Raw genomic sequence first — 25,080 nt, 5'->3', positions numbered from 1 at the left:
TTGCCTGGGCCGATTCCTCTGCCTAGAATTCCCCCTCCTCCTTCCTTACTTCATAAATTCCCCATTCAGCTTTCTAGCCATTTTCCTAAAACCTTTCCCTCAAAACTTTAGAAAGATTTAGGCATTGCTCTGTGCATTCAATGTACCCTTAACAACTTTGTTGTTATCATATGGTAATAAACTGCTCATTTCCATATCTGTCTTTTAGGTTGAAGGCTAGAATTAACTTTATGATGGGCACGTGGTAAACAACCAGTACAATACATGCTGAATGAAAGAATCAGCACACAAATCACAAAGCCCTTCACAAACATCGTGCAGGCTGTCCCTTGTAAAAGGGTACCCTGTGACGGCCAGTGTGGCTGACATCCAGCCAGCCCTCCTCTTGCGAAGCCAGTGTGCTCAGAGGCTGGGAAAACGCTTGGCACTAATTCACTAATTGAGAAAGTGACTGGTGTCAGGGGAAGTGCCTGATGTGCCAGAGACTCATTCCACAGACCCATTGCACAAACATTTATCGTGTCCAGCCAAAGTGCGAAAATCAGTGGATTCGGTCTCCAAATGCACCCCTGGGCATGAGCAAGAGTATCAACCAAGAGGGGGGGGAAATATTAGAACCCCTGATTACATTTGCCTTTATTTTGTCCTTTTTAATTCTTAATTTTGAGGATGTTCTATGATGTTTGTAATATGTTCATATACACACACACAATGTACACGGAACAAACGCTCTATTTTTTTTTTTTGAACTGATGGGATATGTGATCAAAATAACTTGGGATTGCTAGCCTAGAGCGCTGGGGTTTTAGTGATGAATAACACATGTCCTCTAATGCTCATGCCGTTCACTACAAAGTAGCGGGAGGCAGATACAAACAAACAACCACGATATAACACAGCAAGATGAACTTTGCCTGCGGGAATCCAAGAAGATTTCACAAAAGAGATGACACTTGAACAGGGTTATTTGGCTGCTAAATGGGAACATTTAAGTCTACATTTTACATAATTCTATTTAACTCGGTGCACTTTGCACTTACTGAGGAAGGAGCATAAAGTGAATGGAGCGTAAAATGGCTAAAAAGGGATGAGCCAGAGCTGCTCCAAAACTGTGGCTTCATCACCTAAAGGGATGGAGATATGTGTGTGTTTGCTTACGGTGCCAAGTAGACGTGATTTGATACAGAAATTCTAGATTTACAGTCACTTCATCATTCTTGATCAAGTTCTACCCCAACCTTTTATCTCCTCAAAAAAACCCCAGGTCCCAAGGGCTCTAGAGAAAATCCTAAGTTAATATCTGCCAATTCGTATTTGTATTTTCCCTATCTAATTTGGTTTATTTATTTTACAACTTTGTGCAGAGGGGTCAGGTATTCTAAGTGGGGAATGTCTTTAGCCCTGGGAATGATGTGAATGACTGATAAAGTCTAATCCAAAGTCTGAGGCCAAACGTGTGCCTGCGGAAGCCTGTGTTTGGCACAATTCTTTTAGAAACTTTAAGACCAGGGGAAACACTTCCTCGGTAACAGTGCTAGAGAAAACTCCCAGAGGGCTTGCTCCTTTGTTTAGGTGAATTACTAAGCAGGTTAAACTTAACTGTCAGCTCCTTGACTGTAGGGACTGCGTCTCAAAGAGCCTGAAGTAACAGAGTGAAGCCTGAATACGGAGCCTGCGTTCCAACATGCGGCTCTGACGTTATCAGCTGCGGGCGCAAGGCAAATCACTTAACCTCTTCGAGACTCTCTGCTCGTTTGCTACATGAGAATAATAAGATGTAAGTCAGCTTCACAAGGTTGTTGGGATCAAATCTACATTGTGTGTGAAATACTCTAAAAGGCATCTTCCAAATGTGAGTTGTTATTATTCTTATTAATAAAGTCCCAGCAAAAAGCATTGCCTGTTGGAGAAAATGTCACATGCCATAAAATACTGATTCAAAAAAGACTGATTGAGTGAATGAACGTGGAAGAGGTTTAGTTTCAACAAACTCACTCAATGGTGATGCAGAAATGGTTTCTGGGGACTCGCATTGTTACCCCCCGCCTTCAATCTTGCTAAGTCCTTCCCCTACTCTCCCTGTCCAAATGAACATTCCCTCAAAGGTCCAGCTTTTACTTCTGATAAATAAACGCATGTTGATAGGATAACGGTATAATGGGTTAGCATGCTGAAAATGCAGTTTCATTTCATCTGAACCAGGGTTTTACCGACCCTGTGCCTGAACCCAGGCCTTGCGGGGGCTATTTTTGGACAGGCAGAACTTCCAGCACCTCTTATATCATATCTCACGGCAACTGCCCTCTCCACCTACATACAGGGTGGGCCTGCATACATAAAACAGGACACTAAAACCTCTTTCTCCCATCTGATGACTCATCTTTGTCTCTACTTTCAGAAAGGGAAAACACCATACATAGACTTTACCAATCCAATACATTTTCCTTTGCTTGCTCCCAAAAGAGGAGAAAGAGTATGTATGCGTGTGGATGTGTGTGTGTGTGTGTGTGTGTTCCTCCCATGATTGAGGAATCCTGAAATGAACCTCTATAAGAAACCCCTGACAATGTTCTGTGGATGGTTTTGCACATGGAATTGAAACAAGTTGGCAGGAAGAAGAATTCTTTCTGCATAATTCAAAGCAGACATTTTACTAGGGGAAAAGCAAATCAGAAATTTGCTGTCAGTCCTTGAAATTTTATTAGTTACAAAAAGTAATATATTAGCCCCTTGCATTAAATCCAGATAGGATCTACCCTTTTTTTCCCCCCTCTCAATGATATTCCTAAAATGAATCTTTGAGAATGTACTACAAGACTAGCTCCTCATAAATTCATAAGACTCAGCAGTGGTGGCCTGTGACTATGTTACATGTTATTAGCTTCTCCTCTGCTTCTCTGCAGCTCCAGCGATAAAGGATAATATTATAAGACTTGAGAATAACTGAACTAATTACATGTTCCTTCCGATAAAGAGGATAATCTAATTAAATATTTCCCAATGAGTGAGTGAGCCCGGGTGAGTCTGAGTACTGTAATCCAAATAAGTATGAAGCCAAAAGATGCAATTTTAAAGGAAAGGGGTTTATTGAACAATTTCACTTTTTCTGGGTAAGAATTTTTGTAGGACTGGTTTTCTATTTTTCAAACCTCTAAACTCATAATGATATATTTTAATATATTTTGGAAGCAATATAGAGATCATATTTTAGTTAACTTACATTATCAGGCTACTTAATTGGGTTTGAGGGGTTTTTCGGCCAGTCAAGTGTGTGAAATAAAAGAACGGATGGACTTCAAAACACAATATCTATCTGAAATTCACTTATTCAAATTAATATTCTGTGAATTAGTATGCACAGTAGCTTTTCAGTAAATATAAATATAAATGAATTTCAGTAAATATAAATGATTTCAGTAAATATAAATGAATTTCAGTAAATATAAATGAATTTCTATCTAATAGTCAATTCTCTCACCTTTAGTTTGGTATTTCTTCTTCCTTTCCTTGCTACCAAAGATCGAGGAATGAGTTAGAATTTCAGAAATAGAGGTCACACTAAAAATAAGGAGAAGCATGAAAATTGTTACCATACTTCAATTCCAGCTACACATTCTCTCCCTCTCAGGAAGCAAGGCCATCTATATCTTTGTTGCATCTCTGACTGTTTTGGTGACGGCTCTGCCCCTCCCTCTCTCCTCTTTCCAACATGCCCTGTCTGGGGACCATTACCCTTCTGGCTGAAAGTTGTGAACAATAAATGAGGTCAGCCACAGGGCTCAATGAAGGACAGACTCAATTATAACCAAGGCTTAAATCTATAACTTTTACATCAGACTTGCTACAAAGTATTAAAACGTCATGAAATAGCAGGAAACAAACATAGTATTTACAACATGATGGACTACCAGCTCTTGAGGGCAGAGACCAGGTCTAACTGAATCTTGTGCCCGCTCTCCAGCCTGTAATAGAAACTCTGTAAATGTCTGCTGAGTGAGGGCTGAACAAGGATGAGTGTCTACAATACCCTTTACTCCAGGGAGATGCAGAAGGAAGATAACACAAAATAGGTTTAGAGGACTCTAAGGTATTGGTTTTTCAAACTTTTTTGGACCTATATTTACAGCAAAAACTGTTTACATCACAAACCACACACATACACACACAGTTGCCACCAACTAAATATCTGTGTAAACCACTGGGTTGTAACCCATAATTAGAAAACCACCATATGGGATATGGAACCAAAGAAGAGAAAAAAGAAGGGACCAAACTGCTAGTACCCAGGAAATATTACTGAACTACCATTGTTGAAATGGTCCAATGTGTCCTGCTTGTGGTCCTTACCAGTAACTCTCACTAGTCCTTCATTAATAAATTAGTTTTTTCAGACAGCAAACACCTCTTCAAATACTTATTATGTACCAGCACCACACCAGGCATGTAAAGATACAAAAAATGAAAAAGACTAAAAAATCTGACTTCCTTTTTGACATCTCTCCTCTTAGAATATCTGTCAGACATATCAAATTTAACCCAGGCCAAACTGTACTTCCACATTTCCCCCGAATTTAATCTTCTTCAGTTTTTTCTATTGGAAGATATTTTGACTGAGTTTCTCAAGTCAGAACTTTGGAATCACTCCTGAAACTCACTGCTTCTCCCTCACCCCTCACATCTCACAGTGGCATCATTATGCTGATTCTTCCTCCTTAATATACTCTGAATCTGCCTGCTCTCTCCATCTCCACCTGGGTATCCCAATGACCTCCTAACTGGTCTCCTCACTTCCATGTTTATCTCATGACCCCATCCCAATTTATATTTCACTCTGAAGTAGGAAAATATTCTGAAAAAGAACTCAGATTGTGTCACTTTCCCCTTTAAAAGGCTTGATGGCTTCCTATTTCCTAGCAAGTAAAAATGCAAACTCTTGCTTATCAAGGACATACTAGTCCCTGCAGATCTGGCCTCTGTCCACCTCTGTCTCACACTCTCTCTCTAATTAAATTCTAGGCACACTGGCCTTTTTCATTCCTCTGAGAGGGTGACATCTTTCACTCCTGCCTTAGACTCTTTGCACGTGCTGTTCCCCCTGCCTGAATATTTTCCCCACTCTTCTCACTTGGCCTTTTTTTCATCTTTCAGTTTATCTCCAAACACTCAGTTTAAAGTATTTTCCATGTAATTCCTTCTGATTTAAAGCAATTATCACAATTTTAACTGTGTATATATTTTTTTGCTTAATGTCTGTCTGCCTTCCCCATTCAAATATAAGCTCTGTGAGGGCAGGAAATTATATCTGTTTTATACACTAAGATAAACTCAACCATAGATTTGGCACATGATAGACATTCAAATATTTGTGCAATGCATGAAAGTGAAGCATTTCTTAAACCTTAGTTATTGTCACTTGATCATTTAGCCAAAGCCGTGTATCTGTGCATTGATGACTGAATAGATAAACAAAATGTCATAGATACATACAATGGAATATTACTCAGACTTGAAAAAGAAGGAACTTCTGACATATGCTACAATGTGGATAAAACTTGAAGACATTATGCTTAGTGAAATAAGCTAGTCACTAGAGGACAAATACTGTACGATTCCACCTATATGAGGTACCTAGAGTTGTTTAGTTGTTAGAAACAGAAGGTAGAATGACTGTCAGGGCTGGGGCAGGAAATGAGGAGTTGTTTACTGAATACAGTTTTAGTTTTGTAAGATAAAAAAAGTTGGGAAGGTTTGCTGCACAACAATGTGAATATATTTAACACTATGGAACTGTACACTTAGAAACAGTCAAGACTGTGAATTTTATGTATTTTTTTAACCACAATAAACAATTAAAAATAAAAAACCCTGCTCATAGATGTTTCTTTTCTTTCTTGCTTCTTAAAATACAAAACTGTAACAATCACTGAGAATAGAAATTTTAAAAATAACATTAATTATAATAGCTAAATCTTATTGGACACTTACTCTAGGTCAAGAATTATGCTAAGTATTTTATATTTACTGTTTCATTTAATCATCATTACAGCTTTATGAAGTAGATAGTATTATCAATGCTGAGTTTACAAAGAACTGAAGTACAGCAGAGTTATGTAACTTGTCCAAGATTACATAGCTAGTAAGTAGTAGAATCAGCATATAGCCCAGGCAGTCTGGTTTGGATCAGTGCATCTAACTCCTGGGTCTAGGTCTCATCAAACTAGCAGAAGGCACTCTGAAAGACTCAGTCACCTTAACCATACAAATCTTAACTCTAAGAATTAAAAATTCCAGTTGACCCAAACATTTGAGCAGAAGCCACTCATGAACATGGCTCAAAAATAACTAAAATTGTTTGACACCTTCATTATCTGCTGATATACCGTCACTGTTTTCGCCTGAGTAGTAGGAAAAGTAATAACCATATCACAGAACTATGGAGAGATTTCAAGCTTAATTCTAATTACTAACAGTAGCTTGTATTCAAGAAATGTGAAACCACAACCACCACTTGTAGAATCTAAACTATTCTTAATTTTTGTGTAAAGACAAGGAGAAGGAACAAAGGCTTCCAAATCAACCAGTTACTTAAACTTCCTGAGCTTCACTTTCATCATTTGTTAATTATCTCCTGGCACGTTGTTGAGAAGATTAGGTTAGCTAATATATATGAGGCACCCAGCACACAAAACTTGGAATAAACTAAGTGTTCAACGAATGGTAACTATTATTACCGTATGTAAAGGGGGGTTAGTCACAGTCTTAGATACAGGAATAGGATGAGATCGTCTTCGTGATTCTGTCTCCAGTATCCTTCCAATCATGGTGGAAGTGTAATGTAACATGTTGGAGAGGCTCCAAACCCCACCCAGTTAAGACAGTGATGGCCACTCTTCACTAGCTGAACCTTGCTTTATTCTTGTGGCTGCTCCTCCACTGATATCTGTGTGTCCTGGAATTCTTGACTAGATTCCTGCCTTGCCCAGCAGTTCTTCCTCTGGTCAAAGGTCCTAGCCAGCACCCCAATCCTTGCACGGTGTGCATTTCGTGCTGATGAATCCCAGGGTCCTCAGCTTCAGGTACCATTCTTCCCCAGTGACTACTGGCCTCCCCCTGGACTGTTGACTATTTGCCACATGGGCTTGGCCAGCCGCCTGCGCCTCAGGGTGGAAAAGAGCTGAGGGCACCATTTGGATGTCTCTGAGTGCCTTTGCTTGAGTTGTGCTTTCCTCTGAAAACAGAACTCCAGGTTTCTGACATGAGAAGCAAACATACTGCACCCCAGGAGCCCTGACCTTCTGCTCCTCAGTGACTAGCTTGGCCTTACTTTCTCTGCTGGGCTGCTCAGGCCTCCTCCAGAAAGAGGAGGCTCAGGGTTGATAACCCATCTGACTGCTCTTTTTCCCATTTTGACAAAATGCATTCGCTTGCAACTCTTCATAACCCTTTATAAACATTTCTAGCACTGTGATTTCTCCTCGTTTTCCCTTCTTTGGGTGAGAAATGCCTCCAGAGCCCAGCTTTTGACACAACAACTCCCAGATTGTTTTTATAGTCCCAACGTAGTACTTCTTTGTTACAGCTCAATATTCCTAAATTTTGTTCCAAGTCATTATTTTACATTTATAAATATCAGGTTGTATTAATTGGTTCCAGCTTTAAAAATGTTCCATCAGAGGTTATTTTCTTCTATTTTGACAGTGGTTTCTAAACCTGGAGCGCCAAGGCCCTGATGTGGGCCATGTTCTGCAAGCATCCCTGAAGGACTGATGTGGAACAGAAAAGATACTCAGACCCTGGGCCTCGCTGTGTTCTTTGAAGACTGTACTGGCCATAATAGCTTCAAAGAATTTCAACAAGTTCCTAAGACATGACCTTCCCTTTCCGAAAACCACGTTGGCCAGGCTTGTCTTAATCAAGCTGTGCTTTTCTAAGCATCCTTTTACTTGATCTCCTGCAGCAGTTTTTAATACTTTCCCTACAAGTGAAGTTAAACTAACTGGTCTGTAATTTCCTGGTGTGTCCCTAAGCTCTATGAAATAACGGCATTAGGTTGGCTACCTTCCAATTCTTCCTGACTTTTTTTGTTTTGTTTTAAAACGCAGGATTGAAAAGGCCAGAGAATGCTTCCTGTCTCGCTTTCCCTTCGTTCCTTCCATGACATACTGCTCTTTCTGTTCCCAGTAGATCTGCCATTTTAATAACTTCAAACCTCTTAAATGTGTTCACTTATTATTTGTTCCTATCTCTGAAGCATGAGTTTTCCATTTTTCATTTTGACAAGGGCCACCCCCAAAAATAAGGGTTTACAATTCTACTGAATAGATTATTAATTTGAAGCACTGTTTAAGAAATGTTTCATATTAGGAATCTGGAAAAGGGAGGCAACTAGATAATAATTAAGTCTGTGTTCTTACTTGTGAGTTATTATAAACACATTTTGGGGAAAGAGCTGAGAAATATGTCTACACACCCAGGAATGGGAACCAAAAATGGAACTATTATATCTGGGAATTCTAATCTAAAGTACTAGCAAAGCGTTTTAAAAATGTGGTGAAACTAATTTGATCAGAAGATATAAAATTTGCATCTTATATCTGTTTTAATTGCATTTGGTTTATTACTCTCATATCTAATACCATAAAAGTCTTTCCACATTTAATAATCTCCCAGAATTATCTCCCAATGGAAAAGCCCATTTTAATATTTAAATTAAAAGTTTTAGTTTTTACTGAGAGGAGTAAAGAGGAAAATTAATAATTATTTGTATTTGTAAAATTGCAACGTATCACATAATCTTTAGGATTGCCCAAGTTCTTTATTGTATAGAATTGACTATTCTTTGAAGTAAGTGAGACATAAACAAGGACATAAAAAACTTCATTCTTTAAAGATGATTTTTGTTTCAGCAGACTATTGGGTTTTGTTTGTATAGTGACCCAATTTCTCTTTTCTGAATAAGTCACAGACAGGCACATAAACCACAGCCTATGTGTGGATAGAGGCCCATCTCCCGATAGGGAGGCATGACGATCACCCTTATGGAATGAGAACTACGCAGTGGAATATACAACTTTTAAGATGGTAGACTCTAATTTCAGATAAGTTGGATAAACAACCCCCTTGCCCAGTTGGTAGTTTTTTCTTTCTAATTTATCAAAACTACAATGTCAAAGTCTGAAAATTTTACATCTCTCATAGTGCTCACATACCGTGTATCAGATTTAACCATAAGAGGGATGATCTTTGCATGTATGATATACTTAGACCCCTCTCATAGGTAACAGTTCAGTTGACTCTGGATGACCATTAATATTTTCCTTTTTGGTTTAGGTCAGGACTGAGTATACCTGCAAACGAACAGGTCAGATTCTCTATGTGGACCATAAAGCACACACACAAATATTTGTGCATATTTAGTGAATTAATTTAAGTGCAGCCATGAATCTTAAAGCATGGATTTTTTTCCAGTGTTTGAAATGTTTTCTCATAGATTTCCACCTTTAGGATCTTAAAGTTGTAATTAAGATATGTACAGGGTTTATCTTTGCTATTTCATATGTATTGTACCATGTAACTACAAATTTAGTACATATGCTTTCAGTCTTCTCTCTCACTCCTATGCCTTTACTTGAGCTGTTCCTTTCTCAGAGAATGTGCCCTCTCCCACATTTGAAAGTCAAGACCTATCCATCCAAAAGGTGGACAGCTTTGAGCCCAGTGAAAGAGTACTGGGTTTGTGGTAAAGTGGAAAAATCTGAGGCTATGTGTTTAACTATGGTTAAATCCAAGTTCTTCAGTTTTCTAATTAGCAAGCTTCCTACCTTCTCTATGCCTCCATCTTCCCCTATGTAAGATGGGGATATATACATTTCCTTTTAGAACTGTGATATGGGTCAATCGGGATAACATGTTTAAAAGATCAGACTTGTCAGCTCCCCTTCCTTTCCAATGCCACCTTCTCCACAAAGCTCCTCTAGATCTCACCCCTCCCCAATCCACCCAGGCTAACAGTAACCTCATCTTCCTTTAAATGTCCAGAACACTCCAACTGTCCCTCATAGACTTCCCTGACTATTTTCTGCATTGTGTTACTCAATTTAACAAACATTTATTGAATACCTACTATGTGTCAGGCATATATATATATATATATATATATATATATTTCTTTTTCTTCCTAACTAGTCCTTAAGCTTCTTGAGGTTAAAGTCTTTATAATATTCATACTCCCCTCCCTCCATTGTCTAGATAGTGTTTGACACCTAGTGCTTGAACAAGAATGTACTGGTTAATTGTTTGGTATTTGGTAAAACTGGTCACTAATAATTCAGGCAATATCTGTATATCCATTCTCATGTGCGTACACTTCTTCAAATAGGATTGCATGGTGAAAATTATGCTTATAAGTAATGCCAGTATATGGGATCATAATCATATTCATCCTCATTAAATGCTACTACTATACCTACTACTACACTACTACTACTACTATAAGAAAAATAAAGTGATAGCTAACATCCCTAAGACTATAGGCAAAGGGGAAACTTCTCTTCCCATTCCCACATAGGTCCTTGGAGTAGTTCCTGCTAGAGCAAAACTTGTTTCCAAAAAGAGAAGGTGAAGGAACACATGGGTAGTTTTGTCTCTGTGGAATCACATTAGCACAAATCTAAGCAGGTTTTCAAAGAACTGTGGTTTATAAATAAATATTCTCTCATATATACAATATCATGGCTAGATGAAATTCTAAAGTTTCAGGGGAAATTACACAATTTCAAAACGAGGCTGTGTGTACACAGGACCAAGCCATCCAAATGAAAGCTTGAGCAAATCATTGTGGAATGTGGTCTTTGCTAGCCCAGACATTTCAAGTCGTTATTGGAAATATGTAATGAGGTTCTGACACTCTTTTACTACTCATGGATCAACTGCGCTAGAATGAAGTTTCACTCGAATTCTCTGCTCCTAATCGACCGCAGGCTGGGAAACCAGAAAGTCAAATTGGTTAGAACTGTGTTTAAAGTAAGAACGACGAGGCTCTGATCTAAGGCCAATGAGAGTATCCTACAAATAGTAGTCAATGTAAGTGCGTGGCCTTTAAAATATCTATTTTGAGTTCTCCTTCCTCCAAAATGGAGATCGAAAAGGAAACAGAACTCTATGAATTTCCCATGTAACATAAGTAATTTTGTTGGATTCTCTTTTCTTTCCCCGTTGCAGAGTTTCCTTTGAGAAGGAAAACATAAGACTTCCTAAACAGGCTCCCGGGGAATTCACCTGTGGCCACAGACCGTGCAAGATTTTAAGCAGAAATAGAGTCAAGAGCCGGCTGTCTGCATGCCTGGAAAGTCCAGAGGTCCCCAGAGAGTTTGGCTTGTGGGTCTCTTTCACGGCCACACTCCTAACTGCCTTGGAGCTCTCAGTAGGCACTGCCTGTAACTTTTCACTTCTCTTGGGAAGAGGGACCAAAACGGGTCCTAAGTGTGGAGGGACTGAGGTTGGATATGTGCCCTTCTTGTCCAGATGTGCATTCTGGCCATGGCTGATGTCGCCCAGGAACCCAAATTTGTTTTCTGTTTTTGATCCATTCTTGCTACAGTGATTGACATTAATGCACGTCTGGTGCACCCCAGGTCCATCTCTGTGGTTCTCCTGCTGCCTTCCCTTTTCTTCTGGAACCATTCAGAAAAGGGTATGTGAGTGGGTGTGGGAGGCTTATTGCCCAAATGCTCCACTGGAAGAATGCAGGGGAGCCAGATGTGAAATGGACCTCCCCTGAGTGAAGGCTATGAGGAGTCATAGCACACATTGGAGAGGAATGGCTTTCTAACCGAACTCTGGATTTGTAACATCGGGCTATCCCACATCCAAGCCAAAATGCCTGTCCACATCAGACGTCAAAACTGGCCCGTTATCATCTCTGATTTTCACTGAGCATCTTTGAAGAAGAAAGAGTCCTTTGGAGGCGGGGGCTAATTGATCCCAGGCCTGAGAATTGGACATGGATTTCTATGGCTACTTCAGAAGAAAACTTCCAATATTTTAAATCCAGGTACCACATAATGTTTCAACTGGGGCATGCACATGCAGGACATCATAACAAAAGTTAGAAGGCTCATTATTTGACTTCATCAGCGCAGAATGAGTTTTTTGCCATGATAGCGAGAGTAGTGTAGCAAGAGTTAATGCTAAAAATCCACAGTATTGGCAATTGTAAATAAGTCCAATGGAACCTGTTCAGATAGTACTCAGGCAACACTACAGAGTCCATCATGAAATCACCCAAGAACCGAGACACATAAAAACTTTATTAGTTACCACTGAAATAAAGTACAAACAAGTTCGTCTTGAAAGATCCCCAAATCTTTATGCTTTCGGTCTGCAGAGTCATAAAATAGTACCTGACAAATTTTAAGTGATATTCTAATTAATCACTGGATTTTTATAGTTCCTTGTAAGCTGTAAGTTGGATATTAACAAGACAGGGTAAGCGGAAAGCCCCTGTACTGAGCCTGTGTTCTAAGTCCTTTGCACAAACCCACTGGTCAGCCAGGCCAGACTTTTGCATCTGCTAGAAACGGAATGGACCATTAATCTGAAGATTATCCTTACTTTCACAATGATTAAAGTAGAATGTAAAATGGACACAAAGTTCACAAATGGATGGAAAATTATTCCAGTTGTTTCTCTGTCATGTGCAGGAAGCACCTTCTGGGGCATTTTTACATTGTTTCTTTGGTAAAACTAACACTTTGTAATACACTAATAACACAACCCCCTTTAATACCATCACATACTCAGTAATTACCATGAAAAAGTATGGTCCAACACTTTCATATACACACATTTCTGATTTATATTCTTCAATTGGATACAGTGACAGTATAGACAATCTGGGACAATTTTGGTCCTAAAGGGGGATTTTGTTAAAAGGGAAGCAGATTTTTTACACGCCCACCATCAGGAACAAACAGCTCCAACAATGAGTGGGAATTTGCTTTCAAAGAATGAATTAAATTTTTTTAAAAGTGACTATAAAATTATTACTTCAATTCTTGTTTTCTAAAAGTTACAAAAATCTCTTCAATCAATACGTTCACCTACCTCACAATATAAGGGAGCACTACCGCTTAGAGATTTCTTTGCCTTTTTAGATGTACTTCCAAAAAGTGTACTTGTTCCATTGATCTGTAAGAAAATTCATCTATAATGAAAAAGAAAGGCTTTCTTAAAGAATCCTTAGATATATGTAACTTTCAAATACCTCGGTGACTTGAGGGGTTGGGGAACCTAGCAAGGAAGAGATAGTCATCAATTAATTCAAATATTTACAGTCACTTCGGTAAGCTGTTAGTAATTATATGAGGCTGTGCTATCTGACAGAACTTTTCTGTGTTATCATTCCCCTCTAACCTCTGACAGCTAGGATTCTCTGGAGGCTTCATTTTTCCAGTTAGTTATGGGCTTCCTTGGAATATTAAATAGTTTTTTCTTTTATTGTTATTGAGTCTTTTATTAAATAATTCCTCACAGAACCTAGCATGGAGCCTAGTATGACCTCAGACATTTTTGTTGAATGAATGAATGTGGAAAGGGCAACATTCACCGATAAAAAAATAATCCTTCCAGATTAGATGATTCAAATTTATTCCAGCTAAGTGTTTGTGCAAAGTAATGCACCAAAACTTGCCAAACAGCCCAAGAATATGATAGTTTTATTTATTTCATTATTTTATTCTATTATTTTAAGAAGAAAGTCTCCAAGGGGCTTAGGGGTGGGAAGAGACAGGTACCTGCTGGAGAATGTCTTGCCAGGAAATCATATTGAAGAGTCTGCGCTGAGGAACTTGGACAGCGAGGGTGAGGGCTTGAATGAGAAGCTCATCCTCAACTCGGTTTCCAACGACAAAAGCGATGGAGCTCTTCCAGTCATTCTGTGACAAAATCAGAAGGAATTAGATTCTAAGTACTCCTGGCTAGGTAATTTTGTATCAAAGGCTTCCATTGAAGAGCAGGATAATTGTCCAATAAACCTTACCTTTAAAGACAGAGTTGACCTTACAGTGTATGTGGGTTTCTGATTCAAGCAGCCGCAAGGCGGCAGTATTGTGACAAATTTCATGCAACTTGCCCAAAAAGCATTTTTCTTGAGAAACAAGGCCTTTTATTTTAAGGAAGACAATTTAAAAAAATAAAAAAATAAAAATGACACATTTTCATTAGAATGCTGTGCAAGAATAATTTGGTGTTGGAAAGTAATAGTTCATTCATATGTTACAAATGTACATGAAGATACAATCTCCAAGGCAGAAATCTTTGTTTTGCTTCCTGATACATCTTAAGACTCTAAATACTGCTAGGAGCATAGTAGAGGCTTGATAAATATTTGTTGATTGTTGGGTTATATTGAACGAGTTGCAAAATGGGCTTTTTTATAGGAGGTAAAATTCAATCCCAGAGTTTTTGTAAAGGACAGAACTAGAACACATCTTTTCCTCCTAATGTAACACAAAATTCTCATTGCTAATTCACATATGGGTTCTTTCCACTGTCAAGAAATAGACTGCAATATTAAACTTGGACATGAAATTCTTTGTCGAATAGTGTAAAGAAATAAGTTACTAAAAAACAATATTCTTATTCAGTAATCCCTTTCCCTCTATTATAATTTCTGTTGGGAAGAGGCAATTCTCTGGAGGAGATTAAGAATGGAATTTACCGACTTTCCCATTGTGTGGTGCTGAGGAAGGCCAAACTCATGCAAATCAGGTCTAATGCTTTTGAACACTCACCACCTTATGGGAAGATGGACCAAGCAAACATGATACAGACAACAGGAAAGAGAGATAATAATAAGGGAGGGCACTCTGGCCCTGTGACCTCTTTAGACCTTAGTTTCTCCATTTATAAAATAAAAGGGTTGGACAGGGCAATATGTAACCTTCCCTCTAGTTCCACTCCAGAGATCTGATACAAATACAGTAAAACTCCCCCTTGGTCAATTCCAAAACAATGTCTAGGAAGATTTGGAAAGACTTTACACAAATTTAATGAAATGCATAATTTTACATGGTTCTCTCTGGTTTCTGTCCAATTCATAGTCAGGGTAGCGACAGAACTAGAGTATAGATGGGAGGAAAGACCTTAGTACAAATTCTTCCTTACCATCAAAGGTAAGGAGGAATTTGTCCTTAAACTTAAGAATTTGTTCTTAAACTTCTCTTACTTCTCTCCATGGAAACTCACTAACCCTAACTACGTAACAAAACCCACACAATTTTCAATGCTATCACCAAAACAAAAAACACACATAAAAGCATAAAAAATGTCTATTTAATCTACAAAGTATGTATTTGCGTTTGTACACGTGTACACGCATGCATGTAGGTGTGGCTCTGTGTTTCTCTCTGTTATACTGAGTTTAAAATCTTTTTTTGTTTGTTTACTAATTCACCATAGGAAGATTGAGCATCTGTTTTGCAAATAGCCTGATTCTGAAAAGCAAGTATGATATTTGTAACACAGTCTTCTGAAAAAGAATTCCATGATCACAAAATGACCTTTCCCCACACTGGATGCCTTTCTTTTCTCTTGTCTGCTCCCTCAGTCAAAACTGCAATTACAATCATCATTAAAGAACAGAAATCTTTCATTCCATAATAAAGCAGACGTGGTTCCTGAACAGGCAATACCTTGAAGTCCCTGTCAGTTACAGTTTTCAGCACTGAAGATTTTAATGACCACCTCTACCCCCTTATCCCACTCCCTCTTGCAAATTTCCTTGCCAATATTCAAAACTAATAGTGACAAGCAATGGCTGCCTCTCAGCTCTTTGGGGGACAATTCAGAAAGAGGGCATCGTAATCCACCATCCACCCATTAGTATCTGGTATCCAAGATGGGTGTTGACTATTTCAGTCCAGAAAAAAGGGGTCGGGGGAGGAGGAGGTAGGAACTAACAATTATTGAAATCTGCCATGTGCCAGGCATATGTTATCTCATTGAATCCCTAAGTAATCCATTTAAATAGGGGCACTAATACTTTATAGATGGAAAAACAGAGGCCCAATGAAGTTAAACACCTTGTTCAAGGTCATTTTGGCAGAACTTCATGGAGACCACATACATGGCTCACAATTTGGTGATCATTTCAGAATAGTTTTGAGAGCAAGCCTTTAGGGTCAGAATGCCTTTCCATAATCCTTAAATTGCACCTAATGGCTACTTTGGCTACAGTAAACCTAATAGAAGAAGATTTAGATCACATGTTAAAGTGTACAGAACCTTCAAAAACAGATGAATGTATTAAAACCTTACAACGTCTAAGATTACTTTTTTTTTTTTTTTCGCGGTATGCAGGCCTCTCACTGCTGTGGCCTCTCCCGTTGCGGAGCACAGCCTTCGGACTCGCAGGCCCAGCGGCCATGGCTCAGGGGCCCAGCCGCTCCGCGGCATGTGGGATCCTCCTGGACCGGGGCACGAACCCGTGTCCCCTGCATCGGCAGGCGGACTCTCAACCACTGCGCCACCAGGGAAGCCCCTAAGATTACTTTTTATCAATAGTCGTTTTACAAAGGCTAAAAGAGTTTGAGGGAATTTCCCAAGGTGGTCTCTCTCTTCAAGCCCGTTGCTCTTGCTACTTTGCACTCTAGGAGTGTATCTTAACATAAGATCAGTTCCTCTGATTCTTGGCACTGTACTGAAGCTTATGGGCTCCCTGAGATCACCTTGAGACAGTCTGCCTGCATTAGAGCAGGTCCAGATTTGTTCATGTTCAGAGCTCTCTACAAGGCCCATTGGGAGATGGGCCACGTCTCCCCATTGGAAGGGGTCTCAAGAGTCCAGCCCACTTTCCCATCTGTACTCTCTAGCCCACCAAACTCCTGCTCCAAAAGTTAGATCTATTTGGCAAAATAGGACCCATGGAGGACTCTGTTGGAGCCATGGATTAGTGTTTAATCACATTGCCAGAACCCAGGGAAGCATGAAATGGACTGATCAGACAGTAATAAAGCAAAGATTGCTTGCAGGGAAGGATGCGCTCACTGGCATGTTGCACTAGGGGGCAGCGAGATGCCAGGAAATGCACAATATTCTCATAACAGAGAGCAAAGTCACTTCTCTGTGTCTAACTAGGGAGACTCGTTAAGTAAATGACACTCTGCAAATATAACTTTTGAGCTTTTTCTTAGTATTTCAGGATAAGGGTAGATTCCAAGTCTCTCCTAACTGGCACCAGTTTTAGAAATAGGAAATTATTTTGGAAAACATTCAACCCAATTTAAATTTGGCAAAATACTATTAAAATACACCCTTCCACCCATATTCCACCCCAACATGCAGCTAAACACAGCCCTTAAATTTCAGTTCACAGGGCAGCAAGAGAAATAAGTACAGAGAAAACAAATGTTGACCAGAGGGGAGAAATGAAAGCATATGGCACAGAACCTGATTCATCACACTCGCGAGTCCTGCAGGGCTCCTACCTGTGTGTGAATTTGTTTAAGACAGTTCAAGAAGCTTGGGTGTAATTAGTAGCATAAGCCTAGAGAAAGAAAACATTAATCATTTCAGGAAAACTACACACTAGATGTATCAGTGAAGGAAGAGGGTTTTAGTCTGGCACACCTCAAACACCTTAGGAAATAAAATCAGCTTTCTATTGCCTGGAGACATCAACTGTACATGGTTATTGCTGAGTCTTGCCCTCTAGCAGTTATTGATAAACTCATTCAAAGGATGGAATGAAGTCGTGTATGGACACAATCCATTACCTTTTATTTACTTTATCAGCCTCACCTAATTTGAAGCCTGGCAGGAGGGCGTCCTAACCTAAACACTTAGACCCTAGACTTCTATGGCAAGAAAGTACTCTCGTAAATGCAGAGAATCTGGCTGGCTCACGCGAGCCCACTGTCCCAGAGACACAGGGTAGATCCAGAACTATTTTTCTTTCATATACTGCAAATTCTCCAAATTTTACTAAGGGTTCCTATATTCTAAGAGAATTACCAAAACCCTCTCAAAAATAAGTGAAACACTGCACAGGGAACTTTATTCAATATCCTGTGATTAAACCATAATGGAGAAGAATATGAAAAAGAATGTATATAGATGTATAACTGAATCACTTTGCTGTACAGCAGAAATTATAATAACGCAACATTGTAACTCAAAAATACTTCAGTAAAATAAATTGACAAAAAAGCAAGTGAAAAGGAGCTTTTGGATGATGAGAGTGAGATTGCTTCCTTCTATTAGCACAAATAATCAGCTGATACAGGGGAAGACAAGGGCAGACACGTATGTCTGCTCTCTTCTGCTGCCTTTGCTAGCGTGTCAGGGGGTCTGTTGCCCTGGATGATCAGAGGTGAGATTCCCAAAGTCATCCACCCTGAATTGATCAGAGCCTATGGAGCTCTATGACACAAAAGCCCCAAATAAAATCAATGCAACATTGAAAAAGTCAGGTTCTGTCAAGAGTTATTTAATACCGTGCAGATATGCAAAGCTGTGCTTTGTCAATACTCTGCTGAAAGGATAACCTTTTTGTTAAGTAGATTTACTGCCAAATGGACAGGGATTTGTGAATGTCTTTCTCATACCGGGTTTTCCCTTCAAAAGGAGTCTTGGATCTCCATCAGCAAAGGAGTGTTAGTATGGGCTGTTGGCCAGCAGAAGAAATATTTTTATTACATTGAACTGGCTGCTCTAATCGTTATTTGTTAAAAAGGGATTCTAACTGTAAAATGAGTCGGAAATATGTTTAAAAAATGGGTACACATTACGTAACAAACAAGAACAATATAAAGGACCAGGATATGCAGTTTGACTGTCTTTACTAAATAAGTTCTCATTATAGACTCTCCTTTAATTATAGGTTCCTCACAATTCATTATAAAGACTATTCTTTGACATATCATCATCATGCTGTTATAAGTGCTCCTTACTTAGGAATTAGTTCACATGGCTGTCACATTTTCTCAACGAGATTATAAGCTCTTTAGGTTGGAAAAATTGTTTTATGTGTTTTGCAGCTCATAGTGTCCAATAGTGAATGGAAAACAGAGCAAGGCTCTCTGTGTACATATCTGTTGTTCAACAGAGAAGATGCTTAGAATGACAATTTTGACCCTGGGAATCATAAAGCACTAGAATGTCAGGAAACTGAGCAGGGCATACATAGCCTTGAAGTCCTTCGGGAGGAAAACAGACTGCATCTGATCTAACATTGTTCATATCAGGGTCATTAACAAGGGTGTGAGGAGTTAGACCCTGCTAAGACATTCCTCTGCTAAAACATGTTTCCTGGGAGTGACTCAGACTAGCAACCAGACTGGCAACCAGGGGAATGAGGCAGCTCTTCCTGACAGTAGGGAAAAGCCAAGGACTCACATACACACATGTGTGGATTATAAAACCATTCCTCCCATCTCTTTCCTTCTTCCTCCTTTCTCCTATCTCCCATCAAGAGATGATGTCCTGCTCCCTCTTCCCTTCCACCTACTGCCTCTGGGCTGCAAATTCTATGATTCCTTTCTCTTTCAAGACCCCTTTGATATTCTTAGAGCTTGATTCTATGGTGGAAGGTATCAGGGTAGGGTGGGGAGAGAAGGAGCCACACATAAAATGAACCCTCTAGGTCCAGAATCTGAACCTGACCCTTGTCCCCTGCAGCAACACTACCACCGGGGTCTGTCTACCCTAATCTTCTGACCTCGCCCAAGGGTGTGCTGGATCTGATTGCCCACAGCTCTTCCTGACCCTGTTCAGTGGGGCTGTGTTGGTAACCTGAAACTTGCTGTGGTGGGAGCATTTAAACTAAGGCAATGGCAAATGCTACCAATAAGAGCTTTCCTCCTGGAGAGCAGGTGATTAAACATTTGCCAGCACATTGAGGGCCCCCATCCCAGGAAGGCCTGTTGGTCTAAGGCCGACTTAGAGATGAATTTGATTTAAAACGCCAAGGCTGTCTCTGAGAAAATACTGAGGGCAAAGCAGATTCTCTCCATCTATTGCCCCTCCCAACCCCAATACACATTGTGCAGCAGTGTGCTGCTATGTGAATTCATCATTAAGTGTCTGCTGATGCTGTTTCAGGTGTGGCCCAGCCTTAAGCACTATCCTTCAAAATGGGCTCTATAAAAACAGGTGACAAGGTAAGGACAGAGAGGCCACTGTGGGAAGAGCAGGACCAAGCTACTCCAATGTTCTCCTTGCCTCTTGGCCGTCTCAGGGGTCTACTTCCACACGCAGGATCTGAGCACTGGGGTCATTGCCATGGGAGGGCCCCAGCACCCCTTGCCCATAGGTGACGAGGCGCCCTCATATTTTGGTGGCCCCTTGGAGAAGGGGTGGTGGCCCACAGGTCATTGTGGCATAGTAATTAAGAGCCTGGACTCAGGAGACAGAATGCCTGTTTTTGAATCTCAGCAAACCAGCTGTGTGTCCTTGGGCAAGTTACTTAACTTCTCTGTGCTTCATGTATAAATGAGGGTAACTACAGTACCTACCTTTTGGGATTGTTGTGAAGATTGAATGAGACAATCTATAGAGAATCTTTCTGAGCACAGCACTTAGCAACAATCATAGCCATCATGATGGATATTATTTTGGGGGCTTCTCCTTGGGTTAGTCATTAGAACAAACATGGTTGTTCCATACATGCTGTTTCAAGTGTGGAAAGCTTAGGGGTGAATGCAGAAAAAAAAAATCAAACAGAGTATCAACAGCTGCCTCATAAGTGACAGTCAACTTATAAAATAATTTTCTCATTGATAACAATAAACTTGTTAACTAATATATTTTTAAAATATTTTAGGTCTTTGGAAGAGAGGCCAAAAATCATGAACACAGGATATTTAAAATTCTCCAGGTATAGAATTCTCAGAGCTGTGGGAGAGGATGTGAGAGCGAGGCAGGAGGGAACTTTAAATCCTTTTGCACCTGGTGCAGGTTTGTCAGCGATGTCAACCTATCATCAACTGTGAAAAGACATTGATTAGAGTTAAATAAGGAGTACAGAGGCTGACTAAGGAGATGATGAGTTCTGAGGTAGCCACACAGAGGACCAGCTACCAGGCTGATTTTCATTAGAGATGGGGGCCTGCTTACTTGGTTTTAAACAAATAAGAACTTGGCTTTGAAATATATCAGGTAGGGCTAGTTCTTAAAAACAAAAGCAAAGTGACTGAAGTTTATTCTTGATAGAGAACCTTAGTGCATCCCTCTCTCCAGATAAGATGGGCTCCCTGACCTGCTGCTATATCCTGGCTTCCCTGGGCCCTTACAGGTGAATTTCTAGAATTCATCATCCCCTTCTCCTGGGTAGAATACAATTTATCCACATCACCTCCTATTCAACTCAGGGCCTTAACAGTTGATTCTGGTAACTGGATGAATAAATATACCTCAAGGCTTTAGTGAAATTTAGTATTTAAAAAAATACTTTAAAAATTATTTTTTAAATTAAAAAGTATATTTTTCTTTCCAAACTATCTTCATTTTCAAAAAAGGAATCCCAGTGACTCCTGGACTAACTCAAAGGGATGCCCTGCTAAGGAGACTATTTTAGGCAGTGGGCTGGGCCAGTGTAAAAGGCTCCCTTAGAATCATACCACCTGGATAACTTCCTACTTTGCCCATGTGCCTGGCATATAGTAGCATTCAATAAATGTTTCTGGAACTTAGCAGCCAAAACCACACACTACAGAGAATTTTTACACATGCTTAGTATGAGAATGCCAACTAAGTATGTGGCATTTTATGGGCTACACTCAGCACTTTGGAAGGAACCATGTCTCTGAATCACTGAGCATTTGAATGAAAGGAAGAGCATATCCTCTGGACGTTCAGACAACACTGTAATGTCTTATATTCATTGATGAGAACTCAGAAGCCTGGAAGCATCTTTACTGTGTATGCACACACTACCTGTCTGGTGTTCCTTGTCTTCATGAATATTAAACGTCATCACTAGTTAAAATTACTGAAGTTCTAGCTCTATTTACAATAGCCCGGAGATGGAAACAACCTAAGTGCCCATCATCGGATGAATGGATAAAGCAGATGTGGCACATATATACAATGGAATATTACTCAGCCATAAAAAGAAACGAAATTGAGTTATTTGTAATGAGGTGGATAGACCTAGAGTCTGTCATACAGAGTGAAGTAAGTCAGAAAGAAAAAGACAAATACCGTATGCTAACACATATATATGGAATTTAAGAAAAAAAAATGTCATGAAGAACCTAGGGGTAAGGCAGGAATAAAGACGCAGACCTCCTAGAGAACGGACTTGAGGTTATGGGGAGGGGGAAGGGTATGCTGTGATAAAGTGAGAGAGTGGCATGGACATATACACACTAACAAACGTAAGGTAGATAGCTAGTGGGAAGGAGCCGCATGGCACAGGGATATTGGCTCGGTGCTTTGTGACTGCCTGGAGGGGTGGGATAGGGAGGGTGGGAGGGAGGGAGACGCAAGAGGGAAGAGATATGGGAACATATGTATATGTATAACTGATTCACTTTGTTATAAAGCAGAAACTAACACACCATTGTAAAGCAATTATACCCCAATAAAGATGTTAAAAAAATAATAATAATAAAAAAAAATTACTGAAGTTCTGGTGTAAAGATGCAGAGCTCTGAAGTGGTATCGAATTCTGCCTCTGTAGTTCCTCTGCTAAATGACCTTGGATCTATCTTTGTGACTCAGTTTTCTCATTTATAAAAATGGGGCTAATAATAGAAACTTCCAAAGGTTGTGGGAAGTCTCTAATGATAAAATATATATATTGAAGCATTTTGTAAATTGTAAAGCTACATGCAAAGGTAAAATATTAAGGCATGCAAAGAAAAGATTACGATTCTCCTTAGAAAATTTTGCAAAAAATGGGTTAAAACAGGCGATTATTTCCGTAATTTTGAATTTGCATATGTCCTGAGGATCTTCTTTGGACGGTTTAGCCTCTGAGCTTAGGCTGTTTGTTCGTCTTTTGTTTTTCAGGGTTCTTGGCTCATCCCAGCAATCTCGTACATGAGTCTAATTCGGTTTTGCTCCATGCATCAGAGAGTTTTAAGACAGCTATTAAAACACCACATGGAAAAGCTTTGCAGGGAATTCTACTCCACAGAGAAGCCACAGAAACCACTACACACCTTAACTATCTCCCCACCCCCCAGAGTTGGCTAAAATTACAGCTCCATTATGTTAGTACAATCCAGCCAATTTTATTGCTTGGAGCAAAATCTGAGGTCCAAAATGAACTTCAGAACATAAAAAGTAAGGCAAACCTCAAAAGGAAACAAGCTTCTTTGGGTTTTCAAACAAATATTACATATCAGAGGCATTCTTCTAACGGAGGAGACCAAGCAAAGCCAAGAGGAGTCCTGCTAATTGCTCCACGAATGTAAAGTTGGAACCAGGGACTCACCCCAAAGAAAGGAGATCTCTTTTCATCATCAGATATTAAAGGCTACAACCTTTCATCAACTCCCTCCTCAGACATGAGACCCCTTTGTGCCTTCCTCGAGTCCCTTCAGTGTTGAATTACTATCTTCCACGTTAAAAATTAAGATATATTTTCAGGACTCAATATGAGCTCATTAGTTATCCTAATTTAGCCCTTTCCTTTTTTTTTTCCCCCACCTTCCTTTGTCTAATTAAATGTCATTTTTTCCCTAAGCATTGTGACATAGTCCATGAACTTGTATGGCTTTGGCACTATGGCTACACAAAGGAAACAAAATAACCAACCAATGCTCTTTCTAATGAGCCATCCACGCCCCATAGCTGCTGCTTGGTTTGTTACATCTCACTTGTCATTTGTTCACTACAAAGCCACCGATACAGTTTAATTTCTACATTCATCTTGAGTGAGTGCGGAACACCCAAGGATACTTCTGACTATCACAAGAATATAAGACTGTCTTGATTACAAGCACTCTATCCTATTTGCCCCAAAATTCAATAAAATGTCTAAGAAATGCCAATATTTTGGTAACCAAATTTCATTCCCCATACGGTCTCTAATACTTGGAAGCAGAACAAAAATTCTTCGTCTGACCACCTGCTCTGATTTTTAGGTCTAAAGCTGTGGTCTTCAAATTATGATGTGGGAAAGAAGGGACGATCCCAGGCAGTATCAGATCTTCTAGATACCTGAGTTTGTGTCACGTTAGTAGGGAACAATGAGACTATCCAAGCACTCCCTGAGGGTGTCAGAAAAACTATGAGAGTGTACCTTGAGCAAGAAGCGTGGTAGAGAATCTGTGTTCTGCCTCAATTCAACAAAAAAAAGAGGCGGGGTTCAACTCAACCAGCATTTATTAAATTACTCTGGTTAAATGTCTGAGATGTAACAAACTGTAAAGCATACCCCAAAATGACTAAGATAGGAGTTTGAAAGTGGGCAAACAGTGCTTATACATGAAAATAAGTTCCTTAAAAGGTCTTTCCCTTGTGCGAGCTACTTGGCCACTCAGTTGCTTTGACTGGCCTGTCAAAGGAGTTAGGGTGCGTTGCTCCCCAGATCTCGTTCTGTGCACAGCAATCCTGACTTTTCCAGCAGCCCAGGACCCAAGAGTTGTTCCAGGGATTGAAGAGGTGATGGAGATCTGCCTCTGAGTGAGGAAACTGGGGTAAAACCTCCAAATCATCAAGTGAAGGGTTAAAGGTATTGATCGGTACCAATCATTCCTAGTGGGAGGGCAGATTGGAGTGTGGGTGGTATCTGAGGCAGCTCCTGAGATCTTTTTCCTAGACTGCTTGTAATTTCCTTCCGATCTCCACTCAACTGTCCCTGTTGTAGGGAAGGGTTTCTAGGAGGTGGACAAGAAGGTGAGGTGAAGGAGAGCCAGGAGGGGAGGTGTCACTGAAGCCAGAAGAACAGTGGTGTATGTCGTCAAAGGCAATTAGAAGGTTACCACTGACCTTAGCAAAAGCAGTTGTACTTGAGTGAAACTGCTTCCCACTCATTCCTTCCCTCCTGCAATCCTATATGCCCTCATAATTCACATATCTCCTTTATAATATGAACCTCACATGGTTTAAGGACCACATGACAATATATTC

General features: G+C 39.8%; 1 protein-coding gene across 1 annotated transcript in view; it reads right to left on the bottom strand.

Annotated features, from left to right (window-relative positions):
• Positions 1-25,080, bottom strand: part of SPAG17 (sperm associated antigen 17) — a 219,517-nt gene that overhangs the window by 179,202 nt on the left and 15,235 nt on the right. The window contains exons 2-3 of the mRNA XM_030869317.2: positions 13,794-13,934; positions 13,105-13,188 (exon numbers count right to left, since the gene is read on the bottom strand). Coding sequence (XP_030725177.2) covers positions 13,105-13,188; positions 13,794-13,934 — 225 coding nt within the window. The remainder of the gene's footprint in view (positions 1-13,104; positions 13,189-13,793; positions 13,935-25,080) is intronic.

This window comes from Globicephala melas, chromosome 1, assembly GCF_963455315.2.
Source record: "Globicephala melas chromosome 1, mGloMel1.2, whole genome shotgun sequence".
Classification (NCBI taxonomy): domain Eukaryota; kingdom Metazoa; phylum Chordata; class Mammalia; order Artiodactyla; family Delphinidae; genus Globicephala; species Globicephala melas.
The sequence above is the reverse complement of the archived record's forward strand: the minus strand, read 5'-3'. Positions and strand labels throughout refer to the sequence as shown.